The 17,233-nt window shown below is 46.5% G+C and overlaps 6 protein-coding genes and 1 non-coding gene across 7 annotated transcripts; 2 read left to right on the plus strand and 5 right to left on the minus strand.

Moving 5' to 3' along the window:
• Nucleotides 1-825: 825 nt before the first annotated feature.
• Nucleotides 826-897, minus strand: Pdw03_tRNA187. Its single transcript has one exon. It is a non-coding gene; the product is annotated as a tRNA-Glu (tRNA).
• Nucleotides 898-1,306: 409 nt separating this feature from the next.
• Pdw03_5709 (AIG2-like) lies at nt 1,307-2,761 on the minus strand (the record flags this gene model as incomplete). The annotated part of the gene is made up of 3 exons (XM_066101139.1): nt 1,307-1,421; nt 1,476-1,531; nt 2,225-2,761. The coding sequence occupies 3 exons, from the start codon at nt 2,759-2,761 to the stop codon at nt 1,307-1,309; spliced, it is 708 nt and encodes a 235-aa protein (XP_065958079.1).
• Nucleotides 2,762-3,401: 640 nt separating this feature from the next.
• On the plus strand, nt 3,402-4,654 carry Pdw03_5710 (Putative amidoligase enzyme; the record flags this gene model as incomplete). The annotated part of the gene is made up of 4 exons (XM_014682703.2): nt 3,402-3,456; nt 3,513-3,692; nt 3,760-3,798; nt 3,849-4,654. 4 exons carry the CDS (start codon nt 3,402-3,404, stop codon nt 4,652-4,654), a joined length of 1,080 nt encoding a protein of 359 aa, XP_014538189.2.
• Nucleotides 4,655-5,385: 731 nt separating this feature from the next.
• On the minus strand, nt 5,386-5,949 carry Pdw03_5711 (Kinesin light chain; the record flags this gene model as incomplete). The annotated part of the gene is made up of 1 exon (XM_014682704.1): nt 5,386-5,949. The coding sequence occupies one exon, from the start codon at nt 5,947-5,949 to the stop codon at nt 5,386-5,388; it is 564 nt and encodes a 187-aa protein (XP_014538190.1).
• Nucleotides 5,950-8,761: 2,812 nt separating this feature from the next.
• Pdw03_5712 (Protein kinase-like domain protein) lies at nt 8,762-10,004 on the minus strand (the record flags this gene model as incomplete). Its single annotated transcript, XM_066101140.1, has 4 exons — nt 8,762-8,883; nt 8,945-9,553; nt 9,604-9,715; nt 9,765-10,004. The coding sequence occupies 4 exons, from the start codon at nt 10,002-10,004 to the stop codon at nt 8,762-8,764; spliced, it is 1,083 nt and encodes a 360-aa protein (XP_065958080.1).
• Nucleotides 10,005-10,907: 903 nt separating this feature from the next.
• Nucleotides 10,908-12,299, plus strand: Pdw03_5713 (Reverse transcriptase, putative; the record flags this gene model as incomplete). The annotated part of the gene is made up of 1 exon (XM_066101141.1): nt 10,908-12,299. The coding sequence occupies one exon, from the start codon at nt 10,908-10,910 to the stop codon at nt 12,297-12,299; it is 1,392 nt and encodes a 463-aa protein (XP_065958081.1).
• Nucleotides 12,300-15,253: 2,954 nt separating this feature from the next.
• On the minus strand, nt 15,254-16,619 carry Pdw03_5714 (Pectin lyase B; the record flags this gene model as incomplete). The annotated part of the gene is made up of 5 exons (XM_014682707.1): nt 15,254-15,808; nt 15,865-15,961; nt 16,034-16,159; nt 16,220-16,363; nt 16,420-16,619. The coding sequence occupies 5 exons, from the start codon at nt 16,617-16,619 to the stop codon at nt 15,254-15,256; spliced, it is 1,122 nt and encodes a 373-aa protein (XP_014538193.1).
• Nucleotides 16,620-17,233: the final 614 nt, after the last annotated feature.

Here is a 17,233-nt window from a genome sequence, read left to right on the forward strand (position 1 = left end):
ACGGATTAATTATGTGCTTACCATTCTAATCTTACGTATCTAAAGAAATATATCTTCTATGATGAACAACCCTTGAAGAGCGTGTAGATAAAGCACGGACAATTTTCGGAGACTAGTTGAAACCCCAATTAACCATTCATGCAATAGCACCTTGGTAACGCCAATTTAAGAAGTAGAAACGGCAATCGTGCCAAGTGACCAAGACAATCACCAGGTGTTGGTGGGCTTGGCACTCTTGCGACGTATGTACTCCGTCGATAGGCACAAAAAAGTGGAGAAGAATTGGAGGTCAGTTGGGGTAACATCGTGCAGATCGTCATGCATCCTGCGATTGAACTGGATATATATCAATTGATGAATAATAGATACCAGACAAATACAAATGTCTTGATTTGGTTGTTACGCCATTTTGCTTTGAATTTGAACATGACAACATTCAACCTATTTTTGGCGTCGGCACCTCTGTATAAATAGATCTATTTCATCTTGTCCTCTACCGGTCTCTTGTTCGTGCTCTACTCTCAATCAATAAAAGCTTCGCTATTGGCCAACATTATTGGCTCTATCACCGACAGCGACCAAGACCGATGATTAGTATTACAAGGTCACAATCCAGAAGTGTTGCTGAGTTCCTTGAGCTATGCCTAGTGGAAGGCAGCCGGAGCTCCACAGAGGGGGTTTGTTGTGACGTGAACTCTTTGGGGAATTGTAGCTCAACATCGTGAATTCCATCAGCTGTCTCATTCTAAAAGGGGTCAGTTTCATTTGAGGGCACTAGGCCTATGTAATTAATGAAGAGAAAAAAACGAGACCAGACAAAAGAAACTCCGATAGGGGGAATCGAACCCCCGGCTGCCGTGTGAGAGACGGCGATGTTAGCCACTACACCATATCGGAGAGGGACAATGAGTTACCCTCTTAGGTTTATCCTTGACCCCTTGGGTTTAGCGTCATCGGTCGCTGTGCGTGCCCGTGCGTGGTTGTATATAGATCCCTGCTTCCCCCTTCCTATCCTACAGCTCGGATTTTCTTTTTCGCCTTTCTTCTCTCTTCGCCTCGCAGGTGAGGCATTTTTGCTATTGATCCGGATCACCGAGCTCCTGAGCTCCGCCACCCCTTTCCCGTGTGACTCGTCGACTTTCCTGCGATCCCGTGATGGCAACCCACGCCGTCCTCCCTCGTCCTGCCCTGTTTTCCCTTAAACTCCGATCACTGCGTTCGAGATGACGCCTTTTTCCCTGGTCCGCAGCAATGAATCTGTTCTATCGTTGGCCTTTGCGCATGCGGGCGCTTTTCCCCTACTATTTCAGGACACTCGTCCCCGTGCAGCGGGGCAGACTTGCTGCGCCAGAGTCTTCTCAACCTTGGCTGAGGGCGCTAGCTGCGTTTCGGAACCGAAGATGACTGAGATCAGATTGACTCTGTGACGACTCGTGTTAGCCGGTACTTAATCAGCGCAGGTTTACACGACTAACACTGAGACGGTTTTTTTTAATTCTATTTTACAATGACCGCAAAATGGCTTTCGGGTCTATAAAGCCGTGAGAGATGCCGTTGTTCTGCGCGCTAACATCCATTCCCTCGATATAAACTAGTCAATATTGCGGCCGGTTCCGGAGATCCATGCTGTCATGACTCGTATCATCAAGGTGCCTTGTGACCGAAATCCTCGCTGGCTTCACGAAAATCAGATTAAAAAGAGAAAGAGACAGAAGGACAAGGAACAGATCATGCGGGCTGGAAATGGAGGGGGCGTGTGGATGAGCAGACCAATAATTTGTGCGGTATTCCCCTGGTCTGTGCATCGGATATGAAGACGATTGGCAGGCAAGCCTCGTTAGAATGTGATCCTGCCGGAGCTCTCGCCATCTGAGGTCGAGTCTTGGACGAAGGATTCCGCCTAAGTAGATTAGTCGCCGCCGCTGGCTGGGCGCATCGGTCGCGGAGTGATTTCGGTTTCTCTGCTGAGCTGCCAGCGAAAGATAAGCCCCAAACGGATCTGCGACTTATCTAGATTGTGTTTGAAGCATTACTATTATAAACGAAAATAGACTAACTTAAGTCTCATTTAAAGTGCCTAAAAGCTCCACAGGTGAGTAGCTGTTCTACAGGGGCAATGTTGCCATCTCAAAAGACTTTTGTGTACTATGTATCCTGCAATATGCTATTCTTGGCATCGAGTTTTTTTTACCGCAGCAAGTCTTCCCATTCTTTCTAACCAGACCCTGAGATCGAATATTCCATCGCTCAAATCAGTCTGATCCCCCTTGAACTTGAATGTATATCCGACATTGTCCGCAGGCTCCTTTCCATCAGTATAGCGAATGCGACAAGGGCCGACTTTGTAATTTTTTGTTTCATATGCCGCAAGCCTCTCCCCATGTTCAACCGTTTGAACATGATACACTGCGCCCTCGACCACGGAGTCTGGAGCATCCAGCAGTGCAGGGTATTGCCCCCACAACTTGCACTTATAGCCCGATAGGCGTGCTGGGCGCAGTTCCGGCTCAGTTTCCAGCCCCAAAATTTCACGAATCATAGACGGGTCGGTCAACGTGCCATAGAAGAAATAGGGCCCAGTAGGCGCGTCGAACAAGTCCACGTACTTGGGTGGGTTTGGTGCTTGAAAAAAGTAATCCGAAGGAGCGGTTCTGAGTTTCAAGACGTAACTGGAGATTTTCGAGCCAGGAATTTCGGGTGGTGGTGGTGGTGGTGGAGGGGGACTGTTGAGACTCATCTGCTCTCTTGCACTATCCGACATGATCGGAGTTGAGTGGAAACATTTATAAAAGCCCAAATAGAGAAATAGAAGGGTATAAGTGGCACACAAGAAAGAAAGGTTTATGTATTGAGTGTAGGTCTGAGAGCGAAGTTCCAATGGGCCATTGTAACAACCTAGTGTTATGTATAATCACCGCGGGTTCTGGGCCCATTACGCGCACGCGCTAGCAGTAGTGCACACCCAAATGTCCCCACGGATTTTCGTACGCCACCAGCGCGTACTGACGTACATAGCGGTTATCTATAATTAATATCGCTTAGCCAACCAGATCCTATCCTTATAGATGTGGATCTTCTAGTGAGCCACCAGTGTTCCAGGAAGGCTCACGAGGAATAAGATAGCTCACTGCAGTGGTAAGAGAGGCAATCGATGAGAGCAACAAGCGCCGGAGGGTGACGTATTTAGTTGTCGGCTGGGTTTCATAGTTTCGAGCCGTTGCGCGCTTCTGCATAGAAGGCTAATATAAGTATGGGTATCTGCGCTCTAATTTTTATTATACGCTCGATTTTCACTCATTTAGCCGTACCATCCTGGGTCTTTGTATGATTATCTTCGTCATTCATAGTTCGAATACTCGTCTTGGACTACTCTGCTTTAGGTATATTTTGAGAGAGCTTTAATGTCTCGACCACCCCCACCGCCTCCTCCCCCCTCGGCGACAAGAAGACCAACCGGTATGTTAAATGGTTTTGTGGCAAGCACCTATTTTCTATTCTAAATTGTTACACAGTTGGGAAAAACTCTGTACGAGCTGAGGCTCCTACCTATCCCATTGGAAGCTTCGGCATTGGAGTCGAGGTTGAGTTTCTTCTACAACCTCGTGAGAATATCAAGGCAGCCGATGATGTCAGGCAATTTTCCAAGGCGGTTGCATCTTCCTACAATGCTTTTATGGACCAATCCGAGCCCGGTAGACATCCACGCAATCGATGAATACTACTTAGGGCCCGGGTTTGCCGAATGGTCCCTTGACTCAGATTCGACAATCGAAATGCCAAAGAAAGGCCGTGCACCATGTAAGCTGTATTCTTGGTGGCAAATAATACGGTCTAACAAGGATATGTAGGGGGCTTGGAGAGTATTTCCCCCATCTTTAGGGCACATGAGGGCTCTAGGTGGCGTCAGCATGTTGAATTTATGTGGAGATTCCTTCTCGCGGATTTTCATGTCGATTCCAATGCTAGTTGCGGCACTCATGTACATCTATCACGGGTGGGAGGTTACTCATTAAGCGACCTCAAGAAGATTTGCCAAAGTTTGATACATTTCGAGCCTGCTTTTGAAGCCATTCTTCCAGAGGAACGACTCGGCAATGAATACGGACGAAGCAATTGGCTGGATAACATGAATTTTGGACACCAGAATCTATCCCGAAGGCAGAGCATTGCCATTATTCAGCGAGTTTCGACCATGAGGGAGCTAGTACTACTTATGAACCCCGACCATGACAAGATGTTTGGTTGGAACTTTCTCTATCTACTGAATAATCCCCACGGGACAATTGAGTTCCGGCGCGGAGCGGCGAGTAATTCAGTGCAAGACGTCTTTATCTATATAGAGATTGCGATGTCTTTTCTGGAAGCCTCAGTCCGGCTGGGAGATGTGGAAAGCCTCAAGAGTGTGCCCGCCACTGTCGGTGGTCTCCAGTGGTTTATCCAAGCAGCAAAGCTACCAGACGGCATTCCTGGATTATTTGACTCCCGGTATCTCAAGCTCTTCTTCGCGGAGAAGAATCAAAGTGCTTTTCGTGAGCCAAGACCACTGGGTATTCTTTCGCCTTACAAGCTGAATAAGCTAAATCGGAAGAAGGAAGAAGACAAGAGAAAAAACGTTGCTATGGTCAAGATGTTACAGGAGCCTTATTGGAGCTGATTTAGGTCTTATAGCGTCGTTGCCCCGATATATTTCTCTGCAAGCCGAAACAGCACTTACTATCTTATTTCGTATGCTTTCTTGATTTACCATTGCTTTTATGTCATTCCCGCGGCCCTGTTGAGAGCTTAACGGGATGATTATATACTTAACGTTCTCCCTTGCAATGTTATATATTCTGTGCTATTGAATATTTATCGACTTGGACTGTCTTCTGTTCTACTATTCAAAGGCCCATCTAGCAAGACATAATCGCCTCGATGGTTCAAGTATTTCTCTGTGAATTTATTTGACAGGTACAGTACGTCTCGAAACTGGTATCACCACACTCTTCGATTTTTTCTCGTACCCAGATACTAACTAAGATTCACAATACAATATTAGGAATTAATGTTCTTGTAATATTACCTATACAATATTTTACTTTCAAGGATACATGGCTTTGTGTAATGCTACCGTATCAAGAAAGATATAGAGTAAAATCTGGTTCTACTAGAGGGTTTGAACGGATCTTGAAGGAGGCGGCGAAGGCAACGATTCCATAAACGAGATATAAAAAATATCATCCGTAAATTAGCGAGTATAGGGAAGCAATAGAATGAAGCTAACACCCTGTAGTCCTTCAATCAATTATACATCAATAGTCAGCTCCACAGTTCAGTTCCCATTCCAACAAGGTCTTAGAGAGTGTCAGTGTTTGAGGATGCGCAAGACCTAGGATTCGTTGCTGCTTAGCTACGCAGTTTTCGCAACAAATCGATAGCATCGTCATTTCGATCGATATATCTCCAGGTGAGAGCGAGGTTCTGCATGGTCAACAGCGTGTCTGGACGGTCCACGCCGAGCTTCGTCTTGCGCATCTCTACCAAATGCACCAGGAGCTTCTCGGCCTCCTCCCACCGACCCTGATTCCCATGCTTAGCCGCCAGATTCCCTAGGCTCCTCAACGTGTCGGGATGGTCCGTACCAAGCTTCGTCTTAAGAGTGTCCATCGCCTGCATTTCGAGCTTCTCAGCCTCTTCCCACCGGCCCTGTATCCTATACGTAGCCGCTAAGTTTGTCATACTCGAAAGCGTGTCGGGATGATCCTCGCCGAGCTTCATCTTGAGAGTCTCCATCGCCTGTATTCCGAGCTGCTCGGCTTGCTCCCATCGACCTTGGCTCCTATAAGTCGCCGCCAGGTTTCCCATGCTCCTTACCGTATCAGGATGGTTCGTACCAAGCTTTTTCTTACGAATCTCCAACACCTGTAATAGGAGGTTCTCGGCACCTTGACCGGGGATTTCTGGTCCCATGAAGCTTCTGACCCTTCGAAAAATTTCAAAGGATTTATCTCATGACCCACCAGCATAACAACTTGCACAAATTTTCCTATGTCACTCTGAAAAAAGTGCCTGATGTGGATGTGATTGTGCAATTCCCTGGATATCTCATCCGGCGTCAAGTTGTTTTTTGAATTTATCTCGTCAATTGCTCTGACTGCGCATTGGATCTCGAATTTTGATGCGAAAATAAGTTGCTGCCCACACACATTTCCCGAGGAATTGAATAGAGCTGACGGTATGATTATATGAGGATTTTTCTTGCAACGTTTGATGATAAGCATATCTTGTTAGTTAGTTACAACATTCACCGACTTCCGTGTTATACGTACAATCTTGAATATCAGACATTGTAGTTAGTCTAGGGCGAGGTAACTAGATGTACTCGATTTCCGCAATCTGCGTCGTTCTAAATCGATCTGTTCAGAAAAAGGAAACGCAATGAAGAAGAATATTTTTGCGATAAAATCAGAAACAGGGAAGTAGCTAGCCTTTTATTTTGTAATCCGTCGGATGCTGTGACCATGTGAAACCAAAGCGGTCTATAGAGTGTGGCTGATAATGAATTTAAAAAAGAGTCAGAAATTAAAATGTCATACTCGGTTCGACTCGGGTCCGTAGAGCTCGTTCGAAGGGAGATTGAAACTAACGCTTGAATTCAGTCTAATGGATCTTCATGGATTCTCAAAACCCTTGTCATGCTTCTCCCATTGCGAAGAAAGAATACCTCCGCATGTAGGGCACATCTGAGTCTCAATAGGATCATCTGAATATTTCTTTCCCGCCAACTCCTGACCTCCGTCGAGCTCGTGACTGTTTTCCAGTCTGCCGGGTTTTGGAAATTGAGCCATAGATTTGCATTCATCAAATTCTTAGTGTAGCTGATCCCGTTCATTTTCCAACATGTCACATCGCTCTTGAAGGGACTTGTTCCCATCCCTGAGTTGTTGATTCTCCCGATTTCGGTTACGGTAATGTCTCGATGCTTTACTGTTCCCTTTCCGGCTCTTTGTCTTGGTATATGAGCCTGCTTCGAGGTCTAATATGCACGGAATTAGAGAGCTTGCGGGGCTGTCTTGTTGCTCCGAGGGATGTTGAGGAGATAAGGAGTGTTGCGATGGTTGGATAAGATCCAAAGTAGATTGAGGAAGCAGTATTTGCTGATATCCATTTCTTGATGCTATGGTAATTGGAAGAGATGTGTAGGCGATATAGAGCAGATTTGAGAGTAATTGTGACCTTATATCCCAATAGCTATCTCGAGCGAGAGCGTTTGAGTGCGCTGTTTTTACATCCTAAAATATTTTTTAAGACATCTACCCCGGGATATAGTTACTGGCTATCGAACGTACTAGCAAGAATGATGAGAATATATACCGTTTTAAGTAAATTGCCTTGTTCAAATTGCTCTCTTTCTTCCAAATTGTTGAAGTTGTCTGGCAGGCAGGGGATCTGCAACGATTCTGAGACCTCGTCACCATAGTTTTGTAGACAATTTGGAATTCCACATTGCAGGAAAAGTGGAAGAACCTCGCTATGTTGCCAATAAATCAGGCCAGTGATTTCCAGTTTATCAGATAAAAATGATTTAAGGCCTGAAAATGCCATCTTGCGATAGACTATTCCGTTTTGGGTTCTAATGTTTGGGACCTAACGTTAGAACCCAAAACGGAATAGCTTAACTCCACTTGGAGGTCCCAAAATTTACCAAAACAACGCAATCGTGCGTTGCCCTAGTTCTATAGCCTAGTTGAGAGTTATGATTATTTTTCCCAGGCAGATTAAGCGCTGAAATTATCGGGTGGTCCGGTCAATTTAGCAACAAAAAAAAAAAAAGAATGAGGTGCTTCTTAAAGATAAAACGGAGCGATTCCCTCTATATCTACATCGATATTCTCTCACCATATTGCAACAATCTTTCTATCGAATCTCTGGTATCGTTTCTCGGTTTATTGTTAGACCATTACTAACTTCAAACTCAGTTGCCATCATGTGTCAAATTTGGGTTACAACAGCTATATTCGCTTGCGGACACAGAAAAGAGAGAAAAGAACCACATCCCTGTTCTGAGAATCACGCCGAACCATGGCCTGAGGTGCCAATGGGCAGCTCCCATAATCGCCGAGACAAATGTCTCAGCTGCCGAGGAGCTTCCAATGGCCACTAGGCTTATAGCCGTAAGCGTCTAAGCGCTCATGTCGTGAGCTTTGTTATTGACTTTCATAGTCTTCGAGAAACTACTTCCTGCTTAGTAGAAATATCTCTGTTAAACAGAATTTGGTTTTTGTTATCGACGCCATGCTGATAATATCAGTTCAACTTTTCGAGATCGTACTGTTGCACTGCCGACCCCAGGGCCTTTGCCATTATCTTTTCAATGACTTTTCCATCGTATGCGAATTGCCTAAAAAATTGCCCGAATTCCTGTCTTTACATAGCTTTGTGCAAAATACGGTCCATTTTTCTCATTCTTATCCATAATCCTCCAGTAACTTGAAGAAACCAGCAGTTATAGGTCTTTTGTCTAGTAATATGCATTGAATCAAATCGGAGTTGTGTAGATAAAAGGGCAGAAACCCAAAGGGAAGAAGAGGGATACGTGGATCCAGATCAAATGGAGCAAATAAAACAAACAGAGGCGAAAGAAATAAGGCACTCATAAAACCATTCGACTAACTACTTAATTTCGAGTTCAACAGTACTATATATTTATTCATTGGGCTACAAAAGCTCATTAAGACTTTTATTTCAAATATTAATTCCTTATGCAGAAATCAAACTGCAATCAATTTTCATGCATGGGTACACTATAGCTTGTGAACCGTAATTCGGCATCTCTATCCAAGTCATAGCAATCTGCTAGTACTTGCAACTGGTCTCCTGAAAGTATACCATCAAGTACACGGCCTACAGATCATGTTAATTATCAATAACGAAAGAAAGGTATCACATAATGGGCGATTCTGACCAATACTGTTCTCGCGTCCATTTCTCCATACTTTGATCCGCTCTCTCAGTGAAGCAATTGGCTCTGAATGTATTTGGGTACCGTAAACAGCTTGACTAGTCTGAGCGTCAAGTGCATAAAGGTTCTGTAGCATCTCCGAGGTGCTGCTATATTGTTTAAGCCAGGCATTTCGAATAATCGCATCAATACCCAGATGATTGGTCTGTATGCTAGGCAAAATCAATTCACCATCACTGTCAACAGAAAGCTCAGGTTTGATTCCATGCTCAACCTGGAAAAGGAGCGAGGCCATTGCAAACATATCAGTTGCCTCAGACAGATTTGGCGACGGACCATTGACTGGGAGTGGAAGATCCGAGATGACCAGATTTGAATAACCAAAGGGACTAGCGGCACTGAAATCACAAAGAATAGCAGAGCCTCGATTATCCAAGAGTACATTATCAATTCGTACATCTCCATGAGCAATGCCAAGCTTATGAAGGTGGCAAAGAGCGTCGGCGATATCGCAATACCATCGGATTCGAGTGGGCTGTGCGGGTACCTCACCCTCGGGCAACGGCTTATATCTGCGGAGAAATATCCCCTCGGGTTGATCGGTGTCGATAGCTTCAATGATATGAGGATGTGGCCACCGTTGAAGTAGTCGTAAAACAAACCGTTCATCTTGCAATAAGCCAGAGTGAAAAACCGTATCTGATGCATAGTGGTACCGGTCGCTGTCAGAGGCGTCGCTCCCGGGTTGTTCGAAAATGCGACAACTCTTGAGGACTATCTCTTCGTCAACCTCGTAGACTTGACCGGAAGCTCCTATGCCCACTATTTTCAAATCAGACTGAAATAGTGGCCGTATGGTATAGGTGACGTGGTCAGATGTTCTCGAGGCGACACCAACCACATTATTGGACTCAAGATCATTCGACTCCTGTGAGTTGGATGGATGGGCTTTGATGAATAACGGAATTATACCAGAGAAGATGCCGAACGTGCCTTCAATAAAGAATTTCCAGGCCGCCCGCACAGCGGAGAAACAGTTCCAGAGGTAAATTGACATTTTCATGGTACTATGAAATCAGGAGAGGCTGGGAATGCGCCGTGGAAGTTGCAGTAAATATAGAGCTACGTCATATGACACGTTCCTCAATGGCTACAAAACAATCAAACTCCTGCTAAATCAGCTCCCGCATAGAAAAAGACCGCAAGGTTGGGATAATTGATCACATGACTTTCTACCCAACTTGAATCATGAATTAACAATGCCCCTCCCAAACTATTCTTGATCATCTGATCAACGGAAAATTTATGTAGCCACCCTTATAAAAGTCGACATCTCTTAATGGACTAAATGAAAGAAGTTACGCGATCGTTCACCTCTCATGGAGTGTGGTGAGTTAGGTAAAGTTGCATGTTGGAACTATCCACGAGCACGGCGCGGCAACTGCTGTTTTGGCATTAAAGTTCATTGCCTGATTGGCGGCCAATCGGTGATCGCCGGCGCCAAAATTGGCGCTAATACTGAAAAGGAAAAGGCACCAATAGTCCATACAGGGATAAGCGCGGCAGGGGTTCGTCTCGATCCACCGTGCATTGGTCATAATAGATGTTCGCCAAATAAACCTAGGGCTAATTTTGAAGGCGCATGTTGCGATGATCATGTGGCATTATCATTTTAACTTGAATGCATACTGGAAAAAGTCAAATAGAAAAAACTTGATCGACATGCATCGTTGGAGCCTCAGGAATCTAAGTCTCTCCCTCTCTTCTGCTGCTACCTGCCCGCTGTTCATTTATTCGCCTTGGGTCGAGAGCAGCATGTCTAATAAGCGGTGCCTTCAAAACAACTGCTAGGGAGGCATTAGATGTTGAACTTCATCTACTACCTATGCAGCAGCAGCTTGACCGGTTAGTCCGGCTAGCTGCTATTCGAATACGTACAGGCCCAGCCTATGCAATAACAAAAAAAATGCTCCGAGAAAGGAGCAAAACTCAACGCCAGAGAGGAGGATGGACACCAATGGAGGCTCAGTCCTGGAAGAAGGGTGGATGTCTCACTGCAATCCCGGACGCCTTACCAAGGGAATGGGAGAGCAGGAAGGCATACATCCAGGCGCCATGGAGCAAGCCGCCAAAGGTACACATCGAAGAACGAGAGCAAGCGAAAAACACACACGATAGCATTGAACGACAATTCCGCGCACCGGTACGACTATACACCGATGGGAGCGGGTATCAAGGCGGCATTGGGGCCGCAGTGTACCCGACATACCCGAGTGTCCAGAACGAGTCACGGCTATGCAATATGGGATCTGACGACGATGCCACTGTGTACGCCGCCGAGCTCCGCGCTATTGAAATGGCACTAGAAGTTATCCAATACCAATTCACAAGCAACGACGACTGGCGAGAAAGGCTGGCGGAGAGGGGGGCCGTGATCTTCACCGACAACCAGGCCGCTCTTAAAGCTATTCAAAACCCCAAAATGCCATCCGGCCAGGTATACCTGGAAGGAAGCCTCCGCCTACTGGACTGGTGCTCGAAGAGCAAGATTCAGGTTGAATTGCGCTGGATCCCGGCGCATGAAGGCATTCCAGGCAACGAACATGTTGACATGCTTGCAAAGAGCGCAGCAACCACCACCGACACATCGAATTATCATAACCGATCTACCCGGCTTGCCGCCGCAGCGAGCAAGTGGATTAAGCATGAATCGATGATCGCATGGGAAAAATCGTGGTCGAAGGGAGGAAGGATTGCGCGGAGGACTCGGAGGCTGGTCGAAGCGCCGAACAAGACAAATCTGGCGTACTGGAAAGGACTGCGGAAAGCAACAACATCAGTGCTAATCCAACTCCGGACAGGCATCATTGGGCTCGCTGAATACCTATCCAAAATCAAGCGAAAAGACTCACCGCGTTGTCAATGCGACCTAGGAAACCAGAGTGTGAAGCACGTTCTGCTAGAGTGTCCGCTACTCGAGGAACTGCGGTCGGAGATGGTGGAGGAATTGTTTATGGAGGGGGTGTCGACAACGCTTGGAGAACAAGCAATGTTGACAGAAGTGAAGGCAGCGCCGATCGTGGCGAAGTTCATGATCGCATCGGGACTCTTGGGACAGTTTCAGTCAGTGGACTCGGTCGCCATGGGTGAGGAGCAGGGGGAGGAGGATTCAAAACCGAAACCAATCCAAGACACTGCGAATGTTGGAGAAACAGGGAACACATCACAGTGGCCGGGCGCCAGGTCCGCCGAGGTCACCTCACACCAACGCACATGGAGAACAACGTACGCTGCCGACGAAGACGAAGAGGCATGGCGCCAGGACCCGAACCTATTCGTGTTCGACCTGCCGGAGTGATGCAGCAAGTAGACCTGGCAGTCCTGGTGATACAGGGACTCGGTGACTCGGGGAGCTGGATGAAGAAGTGGAGGTAGAGAAGTGAAGAAGTGGAAGGTGCATTGCAGAGAAATAAGGGGACACTCTGCGCCCGCGGGGACTACGGGAAACCATCTACACCGGGCAGATGGATTGACTTTCTTTACATTTCTTTTGTCTTGTTTGCATTACGCCGGTCGGTTTGTGGCCTTACTTTTCAGGTGGCAGGACCTCGAGAAATCGAGTCCTGCTCACAGGGTGGATCTGCATACTGGGAATGCACCACCATTTATCGTCGGGAGCGGGCTCTGGGACGCAACCCCCGCATAGCAGCATGTATGTAAAGCGAGCTAAATCGGGTCAATGAATTCATCATCATCATCATCATAGGCCCTCAAATGGAACCTTGGATTTCATCATGGTCTCGTGGTATTATAGCCTTGGGGGTTTTTCCCCTCACACGAAACACATTAGACACCGGTATTGAGTATCATCCTCCTTTCCCCCAGTTATCGTCGACAGCCTATGTAACCGTATTTCCCTTGCTCCGGGGGAATTTTATCCGTTTTCAGCAAGAGCCCAGCATAATTGGCTTTCTGTTGAATTAAGGTGCTGAGCCGAACATCGGAGCAGATTAAGAGTATAGATCGTCTTTTTCCCCTGTAGATCACTCCCACGATGAGGAATCTTGTGGCAATTTCCCGAAGTTTTCCCAGAATAGGTGGGGCAAACGTTGATTAAATTTATGCAGATGAGGATGTGTCCGTGCACTGAGAGTAGGCTAAATTTACGACAACGCGAATGACTTTACCCCTTACGGACTATGTGTGGGTGCGGCGGATAAAGAAACGTGTAATAAATCTCGGGTGCTGTAGTGAATCCAATCAAATGGAGTGCGGAATAGTTCCACCTTAATCCGAACGATTATGGGTACATAGGCAGCACTCGCCAGCGACACATTAAACTTTTGATGGGAATGTGGTATTTCACATATTGCACTCTTAGCTAATAGCCCCAGTGGAAGATTCTAGAAGGATGAGTTTCATGTAGATGTTCACATCGCCTTGTTTGAGATAACTTCGACAACGTCTCGACAAAAGGTAACGGCGGTTTTGGTAGGATCAAGGTATAAGAGACCCTAATGGCCGTAGCATCTTCTCTCCAAGTCAACCCATTTCTGCCAGGGATCCTCTTAGTCATTGCCATGAGAAGGCGTTGAATTCAATTTGAACTTCAGCCTTTTTCTGTTATTTGCTGCTGTGGTTGTCATAGCCCAACTAGGAGGGCCGACCTAACTTTAGGGGCACCCAGTTCTTACTAGTGCTAAGCCAGGGTACCCACCCTTGAGCTGGTTACGGTAACCCCTGTCAAATATGAATGCCTTGTCCATTCTATCAAAAAAAACTTTATCCTCATTAACTAAAAGATTTGCTTCCATTTTTAAGTCAGGTCCCCTGTTCATATTTCTTCGGCCCGTCTATTCTTCCACAGCTTTATAGTTTACTGCTATTAGATAAAATGATAGAGCATCTTACAAAACACATGAGTAGATGAATTTTCTTATTGCAATAAATAGAATTTGAAAAAGAACGTTGGTAGTAATGGTACGGAGTGGTGAAGGATAGAATAAACGCAATGTCATCTCGGTGAGTTGAGGACTAAAAAAATTCTAGGAGGAAAATCTCTTAACTGGCTGCTTTTACCAAATCTAAATACATGATAGGAAGCAAAATCAAAACAGACTGATTCTTCTACATAACATTAGTAAATATGCGGAGTATACGGAGTAGTCAGTGGACAGAAGTTTCTACACCCCCTAGAGCCCCACTCAGCTCACCGCCACTTTTAGATCTGTACCGCCTACCTAAAGCGGGAGGCGTGCCGCCATGCTATATTTGAGTTCATAGTTACAATATTATCATTACATAATAAAAGAGACCGGTTTACTTGTGCCAGGTTCATGTTTTGACAGGGGTTACAGTAACCAATTCAAGTGTGGGTATGCCCCTGGCTCAGCGCTAGTAAGACCCCCGTCTACTGGAACCCGAAGTGTCTAATCGAGATTCTGGGTTCTGATGATTCTTAGGTCAACATTGTCGATAAGACATACGATTAACGGATAATCAAGAGAAACATATGCAAGATACATAGCTCCTTTGGAGATAGTTGCTAGTCCACGATCGATATTAAAAAGAATGCAGTGGTAAACCACCAGAGTAGTGTGATTGGGCCACTGCTGGAGACTCCGAGTTAAAGAAATTCGGGTCCACGTAGACAAGACAATCATCGGAGTTGAAAGGTGGGTTGGGTTGTTAGTTAACTCAATACACTGGCCGTGTACACTGCATTTTTAGACAAGCAGCGAACTCTCATAGCAATGTCTCCAACAGCTTCATGAATGGCGCAACTGATTTCTTTACTTCAAACCACATTTTCTTGAGATCAATTAATACGGGGCTAGAAGACAATTTTGCTCCAAGTTGTTGTTTGGGTGGTCGTTTATGGCGTCAAACAGTCTGGTTAAGATTTTGTTTGTTGACAATTTACACTTATGTGCACTGCACTGTTCGAGATAATAATTGAGCAGCAACAGCAGCAATCGAAAAACTGAGCAGGCTCACTAGGGGCAAAATTATGGAAGTGCATCTGTTTTTGCGAAAACAATCGATTAAACTAAGATTAACTATGCTAAGACTCTCCAGGTTGAGGTATGCGATGTGAGTGATCCCATGGCCCCCATTGTGATAGGAATGCAGTGGTAGTTGGATAGTTTCCTCTCCTCTTTTCCTCCAAGGCAGTCAGTCAGAGATTTCTAATACAGTCGTATTGATCTCTCTTGTTTCTTCCTCCGAAGACTGTGGTGTAGCGAAGCAATTGCCCCGATTTTCCCACAAGGAATTTTGAGGAATCCCCTAGTCCAAAAAACATAACTATGTTTACAGGTTGCCCTGACCAGCGCTGCCAGCAGGGTTGGTGTTGGCAACAGCAGAAGAGGGGAGCTTCTCGCCCTTGAAGCTCGACAGAACGGCGGCGGAGGAGCTGACCAGCTCTCCTCCGTTGACGTTGGCCACACAGGGGCGACCGATGGAAGCCTGGCAGGCGGCGGAGTTGCTGTCGGAAGCGTAAAGGGAGCCGAAGAAGGTGTCCAACTCGAGAGTAGCGTTGACGTTGGAGAAGTAGTTACCCTCGGCAAGGACGTGGCCACCAGCGCCGATCTCGAAGGCGTGGCCGGAGTTGTCGTCCCAGTAGTTGTTGACAGCGTGGAGGTAGGTGTTGTCCTTGACCTTGGGTGCACGGCCACTAGTCTTGTAGAGGTAGTTGCCCTGGAAGGTGACCTTGTCACTGGAACCATCAAGGTACACGTTCCAGTAGTGGTGACCGTTGCAGGTGGCCGAGTACTCAGATTCACCGTTGATGAAGTTGTTGGTGATAGAGACACGGTTGTCAGCTCCAGTACCCAGGACGTAGTGCTGACGACCAATGCGGGCAGTCTAGATGACAGGTCAGTCTATGTTTATAGCCGGGAAGGTCTGTGGGAGGAACATACGGTAATGTGGTCGAGCCAGACCAGGTCAGCCTGGTCGAGGGTGATAGCATCACCACCCCAGACGTAGCGGGCGTTGATGTCAGTGACAGCAATGTTCCTATGATGAACCAATCAGCGTACATTCCAATGAAGCTTTCGCGCCTTAAACCGAGAAAATGGTTAGACTTACTGGACGATGATGTTCTGGACACCGTTGGCAAGGCGCAGACCACGGCCCTTGATAACACCGCTAGTTCCCTCACCAATCAAGGACTTGTTGGAGCCGATGTTGATACCGAGCATACCAGCGTTTTTGCTGTGAGACGTGTAAGCATCAAGGGGAAGTCGATTATGGCCCGGGTGATGGGATACTCACTAGGTGACGGTAGTGGTAGCGGCATTGGGCTCGTAGTTGTGGCACCAGTTGTCCTTGTTGATAGCAACCTGGCAGTTGGGGGCAGTACCGAAAGGAAGGCAACCGCCGGTCGTGGTGGAGCCCTCACTGTCGGTGAAGTCGAAACTAGCAGTCCGCCATTGTTAGCCGTAGCTCATCCATAGCAGGGGCTCTTTACTCACGTCTTGCTCAGAACAATGACACGGGCCTCCGAGTCACCGAGGTAAGAGACCAGCTCCTCGTTGGTGGTAGGGTACACAGGGGCGGCATTGCCACCACCGGTAGCGCCAGCAGCGAAACCTTCAGGTTTGCCAACAACGCCGACAGCGGCGACCTTGGAGGCAATGGTGACAATAGCCGTGAGAACAAGTGCGTACTTCATTTTGGAGGTGGAAATAGGTAGTTTTTAAGGAGTGACGGTAACCGAAAGGCAAGTGAAACTGTAAAGCGACAAAGAGAAAAGCAAAGAATGAATGGATTGGAGAGGAATGGAACAGAGGAGAAATGATGTTTCCTTATATATCTGGGATTTTAGGTTATGGGCTTTGTTACCGCCATTCGATCTCCCCCCTTTAGCTCCTCTACTCAACAACCTTCGAAATAAGAGTGGATAGGGTCTCAGAAGCCGTGGATGAGAAATCCCCGATGGTGGAGATGCCAATGCCGATCAGTGCGTGGCAGTGGTTGCTTTGGGAAGGCGGTCATCAGTGAGCTCCACTTCCGAATTCTCCTCATTGACAGCGGCCAATCAATCCTAAGACCCAAGGAGAAGTTTAGGAGAAATGGTAGATCTGCGGGTGCTTAATTTATTGGTGTTTTGATTAGACAAAGGTGCAGGTAGTTGTAGATGCTCATGTTTTTCCCCAATTAACGTGCAAGATTCCAAAGTTAAAATTTTGTTGAGTAAGCCCTTATTCGAATTGATTAAAAGCTAACTAAGGGTTAGATTAGAGTGCTACTTTATATTGAGAAGATACTCCATAGGGAGTAGTGTGA

Source organism: Penicillium digitatum, chromosome 6 (genome assembly GCF_016767815.1).
Source record: "Penicillium digitatum chromosome 6, complete sequence".
Lineage (NCBI taxonomy): Eukaryota > Fungi > Ascomycota > Eurotiomycetes > Eurotiales > Aspergillaceae > Penicillium > Penicillium digitatum.